This window comes from Eretmochelys imbricata, chromosome 9 (genome assembly GCF_965152235.1).
Source record: "Eretmochelys imbricata isolate rEreImb1 chromosome 9, rEreImb1.hap1, whole genome shotgun sequence".
In the NCBI taxonomy this organism is placed as follows: domain Eukaryota; kingdom Metazoa; phylum Chordata; order Testudines; family Cheloniidae; genus Eretmochelys; species Eretmochelys imbricata.
In genome coordinates, this window is record NC_135580.1 from 63,954,984 (window position 1) to 63,966,068 (window position 11,085).

Consider the following 11,085-nt stretch of genomic DNA (forward strand, 5'->3'; position numbering starts at 1 on the left):
CACAGCCCGCACTTCCCAAGCCCTACCTTTGGGCCAGGAGGAAGGAGTTGGAGGGAATTTTCCCAGCTGAGTCAGCACAGCCTGGAAAAAACCTACAGGGAGGGACTTTGCACACGGCACACCTCAGAGCACCTGAATCGCTAAGCGTTGCAAGCCCTGAGACAGCCTAATGCTGGGCTGGGGGCACGGTCTCCCCTTCGGAGCTGTATCAACCCCAGCTTACGCTGGGCCCTTCCTCACTGTGGCAGCTGAATTTTTCACTCACCTCCGAGGCTGCACATCTGGAAGCCACCACTCCAGTTCTTTCCTGTCCATGGTCACAGAGCAGGGATCCTACTTCAACAGGTGTTGGCCACTAACTCTGCTCCTGGCAAAGCTATCATTGGCCCTGGAACAAGAAGCTGGGAAAAGGATCCTATGGACAATCCAACTACGGAAAATGCCTGGAGTGACTATTTCTGAGCCGAGCACTGCAGGACTGAGCATGCTGATGACCTATAAAGTGTGCAGCACACCCAGTGATCACACAAGAGTCTCAAGCCATGAAGCTGTCCCTGCTTTCAGTGCAGAAGCTCGCTCGTGTCTGATTGTTAATACTTGGTGCTCGATTTCTTGGTACAAGCTACTCCTCAGCTCTGTAAAACATGTCATTTAAAGTTTACTCTCCAACAGTATCTACCGTTACCAGAGAACTCGCCAGCTGCAGCTTGCCCAGCCCTTTACACAGGGGAGATCAATAAAACAAATCAAAGGGTAGCCCAAGCAGAGATGGGACACTTCAAAAGGAGCCAGGCCAGAGATTCCAAGTCCCCTAGGAACTTCCCCATTGCTATCAATTTCATATGGAAGGTGCCCACATACAACGATGATGGACAGCAGTATAAAATCATTAGCTAGACTGTATTGTTAGCCCCATTTTACAGTGGAGGAAGCTCAGACATGGGGAGGGAAAGGCCCACAACCTCAAAGGTGTTTAGGCACCTAGCTCCCATGTCAAGGGAATTTCAATGAGTGCCTAAATACGTTTGAAGATCAGAGCCTACGTGACTTGCTCAAGGTCACTCTACAAGTCAGTGTGGGCTTTGACAGCCATGAGACATCTCCTTTCTGGGCCCACGTGACCACTGGACTGGAGCTGTCCTTCCACCTGCTCATTCGCATAGCAGCCTGCCATGGAGGTGACCCAGCTCCCACTGCTTGTTCAACAGAAATAATCAAGGGAAAGAACTTGGGGATTCAGTGCACGGATGGGACCCCAGCCCTGGCCTACTCCCCCACCACACTGGCTGCTCCGATGCCTCCGACTGCCCTTTGATTCCAAACATGAGGGGACTGTGCTCTGGTCTTTTTATGGCACATTTAGGGGATCAGTGCTGCTCGGCCCTGGGGAGTCACGGGTGTTATTCCCCCTCCCAACCGTGTTTGCTCAGGTGCTGTAAAGTCAGAAATGTTACCTTCTCCGTGCTGGGCCTCTCCTCCATCCCCACCCCCTGGGGCTGGGGAGCCATGCAGCTATCCATATGGGAGCCTGGGCTATGGGGCACTTCACATCACGCACCTGCCGGCTGAGACTCGGGGAAACTGATGCAGGCAGGCAGGGAAATAGCATGCGTCTGATTCCAAACAAGGCTCATTGTGCAGAGCTGCTGCCGGGTGTCGTACAGCAGGGAAAATAACCCTCATTCCAGGGACATTCCGTTTTAGGATCTGATTTGGGGGGGACTTCATGCCAGTTGCTTCCCACCCCTTTGCCTCCATTCCCTGCCCTCATTCTAACCCCAGATTAACTGTCTTTCACTTTGAAACAGAGTCAGCAACATCCCCATCCCCCTCAGCCTCAGCATAACAGTACAGCAAGAAGCACATGGGCCCTAGCTGATGTAGAATACAGAGCATGCAAAGAGGTAAATAAAAGCAACCTAAACACGATGCTGTAGGATGCCCCACCCTATCCCAGGAGACCCACTCCAACGATATGCCTCTTCCCCGTTTGCTATTCTCATCATCGGGTGAGACCCGGCTTAGAAACACTCGTAGGGTGGGGACGGGGGCAGGAGGCAAAGTGGGGTCACAGGTCAGCCCCCTCTCTCAAGATGCCTTGAGCGTGGGAGAAGAAAAGAAAATAGCAAATGGTCCCGTCCAGCCTCTGCCTTCTGCGTCCAGCTGTCCCAAATGCTCCGGCTCTGGGAACAAGCATTGCAGGCTTTGCTGGGCCCTTCTGGAGAACACAATTTGTCACCCCCGGGGCTTCCCTCTGCCCCCCATTTGTGACAGTGGTTAGGCCTTTGCCTGCACGGCAGCCTGTGCAGGACTTCTTACATTTCCCCATTTGTTTCTCATTTGGGCCAGGAGTCTTAGAATAACAAACCCTGGGGAGGGCGGAGAAGGCTGCTGCTGAGAGAGGTATTTCAGCCAGTCAGTCCAGATCCCCCGTCCTCCTCCCCTCCCCGCTACCCTGCTCCAGAGAGCCCTGCAGCCTCTGGGAACTAGCCTGAGTGCCCCATCACCTTTGTTACACTGGTGGGGGGGAGGGGGGAATCACATTGCGGTTATTTGTACGCACCAGACAGACAGACACCATGGCACAGATTTTCAGGATCCCCTCCCCTCCGGTTCACAATGCTGAGGATCTGTGTTTAGGGGCACTCCAGCTCCTGTGTGCATTCACACTCCTCCCTCTAACCCTCAGGGTCTGCCTAGCCAGGCTGCGCGTGCAAATGCCGCTTGCACACACAAACCAGAGGGCTGGGGAGACGCGGGGATAACAGTCCTTCCCTGCCTACCAGGAGCGTTAGGACACTAAATATATTACAGGTTGTGCAGTGCGCAGATGTGAGGGGGCGGTTAGGAAAACATGGGCCTGCCCTGGAATAAAGAGAGCGAGCGCTGAGCTGGCATGCCCTGGGCATTGCTGAGCTCTGTGTGGGAGCCTTAGCCAGCCTTTAGCCATGGCATCCTCACCCAGGACTCAGTCTTGCTCTCACTGCCGGCATGAGGGGCTCTGCCATCGACTTCAGTGGGCGCAGGAAGCCGTTTTGTCCTTCCCACTGTTTCTGATACTGGATGGGCAACTGTTGCCTTTCAGCTCGTTTTCCTCCATCCTGTTCAGGAGCCTGAGTTGTTATTGTAGGGTTGCTCAGGAGGAATAGACGCCTTCTCCCAGCCGGATGACTTGGCCCCCTGTCGACGTTGTCTTGGGCCAACTCTTGGCGGTGTGGGGACACTTGCTCCTCCTAATACAGAGCCTTCCATTCCCCTGGAGTGCCCTGTGTACCAAACCCAAGCTCATCGCCGGCCAGCAGCTTCGACCCCGACGCTCCGATAATCAGAGGGGCTAGGCACCCGTAATTCCACCTGGAGTCAGCCAGGGACACAGCTGCCCAGCATGATGGAGAATCAGGCCCTACAGGCTAGCCCTGGGCAGGCAACCCACAAGCTGAGCCACAGCAGGCCAGAAGGGGGCGCTGTAGAATGGCACGCCTGCCCCACAGCGTCCCCTTTCTGGCCTGGTGTGCCTCAGTAGCAGCCTGCATCCGATCTCTTCTTTGCACCCCTTATTAATTCCTCATGGGCTTTATTTTTGTCCAGTAGCTCCCCTTCTCCCAGGGTCTAATTTAATGGCCTAAATCACACAACAATGCGCAGTCCTGGGGCTTCTCTTTTCTCCCCTGATCTGCTCTCTGCAGCACTTCCCTGCCTTGGCAAGCCACTCCTAGCCCTCCCTAACTCCAGTCTTTTCTATTCCTGCTCACCTGGCTCTCAGCCCTCACCTCTCTGCAGCCCGCAAGAGCCTCCCAGCGTCTGCAGCCCTCTGCTTCATTCCTCTTTACGAAGACCACAGTGCCTCCCCGTAAGCCCCAATGGCGCAGCAGGTCGGCAGCCCCGGTGCACGGACCCCTGCTCCCTCTTCACGGGCCCCGTCACCCTGTGACACCTGGAAACCTCCCCTCCCCCGCCACTCCATCCAAACCTCACGTAACTGGCTCACTTTCTACCTCTACCTGCCCACACCTGCCCCCCTCCCCACCGCTCACATTGTATTTTATACAACAGCCATGGTACAAACAAGCCAGACGCGCACGCCCCAGCTCAATCCCTTTGCCATCACGACTGCAGCCCTTCCCCACCTCCCTTGGTTTATACTTGGCTGTTGTAGTTCACAAGCTCTTTGGTTCAGGGACATTGTCTCCCTTACTCAGGCTCATTAAATCAACTCGTGGTCACATGAGGGGGCCTGACAACTGCACACCATAGCAACCTGCCCTGTCATGGGATCCAGCCCAATTGCTTCGAGCATGTACCGCCTGGCTTCCTACGAATGGAAACTGGCCATGGTGACCATTCCCCTGGCCCCACAGCTTCTCTTGACAAAGCAAAAACCCTGACAGGAATTCTTTAAAACGCCAGCTCCCAACTTTCAGTGACTCCCACCAACAGCAGGGCTCAAGCGCTCACCAATGCTCTCCTTTGCAGCCTGCCTAACAGGGCTCTCTCTCTATCCCTCCTCCTCGCTAGTGTCACTTTCACAGCTGCAGCACGAAAGAGCCTGCGATTTGGATGCAGGTTTGAGGCCCTGGGAAAGCCCCAAGCCTGAGGTTAGACAAGTCTGATGTATGGGCGTACCGGCTGCAGTGATTCTTTGATCACACTTGTCAGGACCCCGTAGCAGCGTTCACCCATCTCATGACTAGCACCAGCAAAGATAGGATCAGCGGAGTGGACAGGAGTCTGGAAAGTGTAGCCTAAATGGGAGACTTCACACCTCAGCCTCCCAAATGGTCTCTCTTGCCCTTTTCAGAGGCGTCAGCTTGGCCCGGGAAGGTGTTGGCACACTCTGCTTAGCTGTCACTTCTCCAGACCTTTGGACCCAGCACACTTCGGAGTTTGTGGCAAAGAGTCAGACAAAGGTCAGAGAGTCATACACCCCCTTTCCGCATCTGCATTTCTCACACCCCATGGGGCTGAGAGTTTGCAGAGCCATGGCCTATCTACAGCAGATCTGCCATTACACTGGTGACAGAAGTACCGTGCATGCAGCAGTATCCCTGTGACCTTTGATCTTGATAATCTGAGCTCATAAGCTAAGTGGGGCTGCAGCTGGCCAGTGCCTTGATGGCCGCTCTCCAAGGAAAACCCGCGTGCTGACGGCTATCCCACCAGAGGATCTAATGGGGGCACAATGATGCATATGTCGGGATGGAGGTACAAGAGCAGTAGCAGAACACTTGCACTAACTCAAGAACTCTTACATTTTGTCTCCCCTGTGTCTAATTCACCTTCAGTTCCAAGACACTTCCCCATGCACTGGCTGAGACAATTCAAAGGGATGCTTATAGAATGCTGCTATCAAAAATCAGCTTTGTAGGTTTATGGGCAATCCTATATTCACCAGTAAGAGTCCAACCCTCTCTCTACCACCACGGGCAGCTCTCACCATCTGCGTCACTCCTCGCCTAGTCAGTTTCCTACTTTGGCACAGATTGGAGGCTGCACCAAATCGGCACCTTTTCAGCTTTACAGTTGTTTGCCCCAAACCATCTTCTTGCTGCTCTATCCTCCCTTCCCCCCACACCCCTCCCACAAAATCACATGGGCAATAAACCCCAAACCCCTTTGCCAAATATTTACAATTTTAATTAACTGGGGCGGGGGGAGGGACAAACAAAAAGGTGACCACAGCTCCTCAATACTTTGCATCTTCTCAAGGATTTAGTTCTGATCTGGAATAAGCCTCTGACCCCAGGCTAAGATTTGCAGATGGATTTTGCAAAGCTGCAGTTAACCACTAGAAATCCTTTATCGCCCTGAACCCCGGCTTCCTCTCTGCTCGCCCTGTCCCAAGGAGACATGGTCCTCCTACACTTGGATAACTCATGCCCCTTGTGCAATCCCCACTCGGCTACTCCATCGCTCCCTCCGGGTGCTGTATTTCCAGTAAGTATTTCAAAGCCCTTGTGCATTTTTCTCTGGGTGCCAGTCAGGGCCGGCTCTAAGTTTTTTGCTGCCCCAAGCTCCAAGAGCGCAACGGCCCAAGCAAAAAAAAAAAAAAAAGGGTGGCCGGAACGCCGCCCCTGGAACTGTGCCGCCCCAAGCACATGCTTGCTTTGCTGGTGCCTAGAGCCGGCCCTGGTGCCAGGATGAGATTTCCCCTCGTTCCTTTCTTCACTTCCTGGCCTGGCCTGAGCCAGTCCCAATGCCCTCGCAGAGTGTCGCTGAGCCATACATACAGGCTGCTGCTGGCTTTCAACACTCCTCTTTAATACTTAGTCCTGCCGTGAGTGCAGGGGACTAAACTAAATGACTTCTTGAGGTGCCTTCCAGTCCTACAATTCTATGATTCTCTTCCTGGCTGCATTTCAGGGGCGGGGAATGCAGCTCTGCCTATGTCACTTGGCAGGGCTTAAGCCAGACCTTTGAACAACACGTCTCTCCGCTTTTGGAGTCCACACTGCAGTCATCTCCAGAGGTCACATCAGAGCTGTGATACGACCCAGACGGTTGGCACCAGTGAAATGCCCTGGGACTAACAGGGGCAGTGCCAAGAGACTAGTGTGATGTGCTCAACAGAAACACCGAAGGTAGACAGCTGGGATACCATCAAACTGCTGGGCTGGGGGGTGGGGGCGCTGGTGGCAGGGAGGGAAACAAAGACATGTTGGGAAAACTTGCAACAAAATGATCACGAGGCAGATCTGAGGGAAAGGGGACAGGCCAGAGACTCTTTTGCTTCGTTCTATTCTCTCTCGGGTTGTTGCTTTCAAAGAGGGTTGCCAACCCTCCAGGATCATCCCAGAGTCTCCAGAAATTAAAAATTAATCTTTAATTAAAGATTATGTCACATGATGAAACCTCCAGGAATATATCCAACCAAAATTGGCAACCCAACTGTCAAAGCAGGGTGCTGACTTTCCCAGGGAAAGAGGCAGCTGGCCTGCAATGGCTGTGTCTTTTAGGGGTGCCAGCCCCCATTTCTGAATGCACCTGTGGGAATTTTTGGAACAAACGGGGACAGGGAAAAACATTCATTTGCTGCAAAACTCCAGAAGTATACGTATAATGCAGCGGTCTACATGTGTCCATGTTGTCATGCCATACTGGGAGGGGCATGGCGGAAGCCAGAGACAATGGAGGGCCAAGGAGAGGTGCTGCAGCTGGAGAAATACCCCAGCAGAGCACCGAACAGCAGCGTGAGTACAGAACAAGAGCAGCCCTTAGGGATCGTTCACAATCCCAGCCTGGGCTATCGTCACTGCCAAGCAGCAGGCGCCTGCACTGCTGTCAAGTTTGTTTCTTCCTTGTGCCAACTAAGGGGCTGCTAACAAAAGGATCCCTCTCTCCTCCTGCAATCAGCAACCGTGGCTCACCCAAGTCCCTTAGGACAGTTACAGAACCTCTCCTAGGCTGACATTATTATAAACACTTTACACTTAGGCAGTGCTTTTCCTCTGCAGATTACAAAGCACTTTCCTGAGCAGGCAGACCCCTGGGCTGGGGATGGGAATATTGAGGCATAGACAGGTGGCGACCAACATTTTCAAAATATCATTTCCACCAACTCAGGCATCTCCATTTTTAGGTGCCCAGCTGGAGACACCATTGGTGGCTAGGAGAGGCATGGGCATTAAGTGCCTGGGGAAATCAGGCCCTAGGCGTCTCAACTCACCCATTAATTCCAGCTGCCCACATCTGACCTAAGTGACTTGCACATGGTCAACAGCAACTCACTAGCAGAGGCAGGAAGAGAAACCAGGTCTTCTGACTTCACAACCCAGGCCTTAGTCACTTAACTGAGGTGTCTCTCTGGCCCAGGCTGTTAGCAGACAGGGTTTGCCTGGGACCCAGAAAGGCCAGCCTGTGAAAGGAGTGCACCTGGCCAACGCAACCAGCAAATTTAAGTTCTCCCCACTAATGTGACAATCTGGGTTAGAGCTGCAGGTGTCACTAGGCAATATAGTACTCCCTGCTGGAAGCCTGGGGCCCTGCTTGGTCACCAAACCGAAGACAAAAAGCAAAGCATGTCTCTGCAGCAGTTAATTCCCAGATGATGTTATTCCCTTTCAGGCCACAGTCCTCTCTCTCACATGTCTCAGCTTCCCCTCCAAGGAAAGATTAGGAAGCGATCCTAAACACAGCCTGCTTTCCTCCCCCGCAGTCTGAGGTTCTGGGGGATTCAGCCACGAGGCGCCGGCGCACACTATGGCTTAAGCTCAGAACTGCGGTGATCCCCAAATGTAGCCCCAAACCCAGTGGGGAACCACTGATTGCAAGGGGATGGGCTTATTCAGAAGATGTTTTAAGAGGGAAAGGGGCTGAATTCGAAATAAAGATTTTCCCAAAGCAGGATGATCAGATCCACTCCCAAGGGCCGTCCCACTGCTCTCTGGCATTTCCCTGGAAGCTTCCCAACTGGATTGTGTTAGCTACTGGACTCTAAGCTTGTGCGACAGGGGGCAAGGTCCCTCCCAGTGCTCAGCCGAAGCCACCTGGGGTGGCAGGTCCTGAAAACACCCCATGGAACGGGAGAAAATGCAGGAGAACGAGCCCTGCACTGAGGAGAACGTAACTGAGGGCAGAAAGCACAGGGGCCAGGAGACCTTTCCTCCCTCCATCCCAGTGCTCAGAGGCCTCTGCGTTGCTGTGCTGTACACACCAGGAGTGGCAGGAACCCCAGCAGAAATGAATTCTGCTCCTACAGCATTAAGAAGTGCTGAATTGGCCAGCGAATGCCAGGCAGGGGCCAAGCAGTTGCATGCCCCAGAGGAAACAGGTTTGTAGCTGAGGGTGGGGAGCAGTGTGAGAGAGCCCAGGACGAGATGGACATGGAGACCTGAGCTGTCCCCTCACCTCCGAAGGGTGAGCTTCTTCAGGGTCAGGTCTCTGCTGTCACCTGAGCTGCCACGGCAGGGCTCCCAGGGACAGCATCCTGGAGCTGCGCCTTCTCACTAGTGCTGTTCCCATCAGGCAGTCAGCGAGGGAGCCTAGGGGATCTTCTTCAGGAGGGAAACACACAGCCTCCTCCCTGGCCCAGTCCCTGCTGCACCTAGGGACAAAGGTGGAGTCATCCCAGATGAGCGGAACCTCGGAGCAGGGACAGGGTCTCTGTTTTGAAGGGCTTTGCATCCTGACAGCACTACCCCTCAGGCTGCCTTTGCATTACTGCTCAAACTGGCCTGGGCTGGCAGGGAGCTGGGCGCTGGCCTGGCACTTACAGCGCACTCCTTCCCTATGTGCATGACATTAGCGATGGCTGGTGGAGATGGCTCCGGGGAGGTGGTGTTCTCAAACACAGGGGGCCAGAGGGGTCAGGATCTCTGGGCAGCCATAGGCGATTCCCCACCAGGCTGCAGGAGAGAGAGAGAGAGAGAGCGTCTAATCGCAGGGTGCCCCAGCTCAGGCAATGCAATGGCACGTGCCACTAGCCACTGATCCAGCAGCCGGGCTGGAAGGGAACATGGAGATGTGGAGCAAAGCTCTGATTCGTCTCATGTTCCTGCACGTGGGTGTTTCGCCAGGCCCCTGCCACCAAGGCACATTTAGACTCCCTTGGTTGAGTTTATTATTTGGGGGGCTTTTTCTCTCGAAAGCTTGTTTGGAATGATAGCGGTGGTGAAAGGGCACTTGGCATCTCTCAGGAGTCTCTGGTCAATATTTAATCTGCTATGGATTATTTTTTCCTTCCAGGGAATTTCTCCTCCCCTCTCTCCCGCCCCCACACAGATAGCCCCACAGACCTAGCATACAAGGACCGGGGAGGAGATAAGCCCAGATCACCGAGCTGCTCTCCAAGAGCTGGGACAATAGAAAGACAGGAAAGGGGCTGGTGGTGAGGAGCCAGGCAGCCAGCAAGGAAAGGCAGGAGCAGTCAGCCACAGCCAGGTGAGGAGATCGACTGAAGATGATCTCAGTCGGGCTACAGCTTGTGGGCTACATCCTGGCGGGGCTGGGGTTGCTGGGCACAGTGATCACCACGCTCCTACCCAGCTGGAAGAAAAACTCCTACATTGGCTCCAGCATCGTGACGGCGGTGGGCTTCACCCGGGGCCTTTGGATGGAATGTGCTATACAAAGCACCGGAGTCACCCAGTGCGATAGCTACAACTCCCTGCTGGCCCTGCCGTCCGACATCCAGGCAGCTCAGGCTTTGATGGTGACCTCCTGTGCCATCTCCTCGCTGGCCTGTATCGTTTCCGTGATGGGGATGAAGTGTACCATCTTCGCTAAGGGCTCCTCTGCCAAGGACAGGGTAGCAGTGACAGGGGGTGTGATCTTCATCGTGGGGGGTGTGCTGTGCTTCATCCCCGTGGTGTGGAGCACCCACGTGCTGCTGCGAGATTTCTACAACCCGATCCTCCCAGACAGCGCCAAGTATGAGATGGGGGAAGCGTTGTACCTGGGCATTGTCTCAGCCTTGCTAACCCTCCTTGGCGGTTGCATCCTCTCTGCATCCTGCCCGCCCCGGGAGTCTGAGACAACCTACCAGAGCGCCTACCAATCCAAAGCCCTGGTGACCCCCCAGCCATCCATCAGCCATACTCAGAAACCTAAGAGTGAGTTCAATGGCTACAACTTGACTGGGTACGTGTAGGAGCCCCGAGGCCTGGCCAACTCCCCAGCAGTAAGGCAGCCGGTATCTAAAACCCTCACCTGCCTTGGGGGCCACTCAGAAGGACTGGACTGGGGGAGGTAAGAGGAGAGGCCGAACCAATCACTCGAGCTCGTCTCTCTCATGCACTTGTCCTTGAATCCCAATTTCCACTGACTGACCGATGCTCCCACAAGGCACTCAGCAGCTCGCATGGACTACGCTGGTTCTGGCCTTCTGCCATAGTCCCCTCAAGTGGCAGGCAGCAAAACACAAGCCCAGGGGAGCACTCTCCATTGGGAACCCCCCTCTGCACCAAGAGGAAGAGCAGCATCCCAGATGGCCGTCCGCATGAGAGCAGCAAGTGCTCAGTCGGCACAGCAATAGATGGACTTGTGGAACGCAGCCCCAGCACCTGGCTCTCGCAAGTGGTCACTGGCCTGCGTGCTCATGTGCACTGGACACAGAACAAGGGGCATGTTTGCCAATGCCGCCCGCCTGCA

The 11,085-nt window shown here is 54.4% G+C and overlaps 1 protein-coding gene across 1 annotated transcript; it reads left to right on the top strand.

Moving 5' to 3' along the window:
* Positions 1-9,895: 9,895 nt before the first annotated feature.
* On the top strand, positions 9,896-10,585 carry CLDN2 (claudin 2). The gene has a single exon (XM_077827256.1). The coding sequence runs from the start codon at positions 9,896-9,898 to the stop codon at positions 10,583-10,585; it is 690 nt and encodes a 229-aa protein (XP_077683382.1).
* The last annotated feature ends 500 nt before the right edge of the window (positions 10,586-11,085 follow it).

Coding starts and splice junctions, on each gene's coding strand:
- CLDN2 (XM_077827256.1), top strand. CDS start 9,896: ATGATCTCAGTCGGGCTACAGCTTGTGGGCTACATCCTGGCGGGGCTG.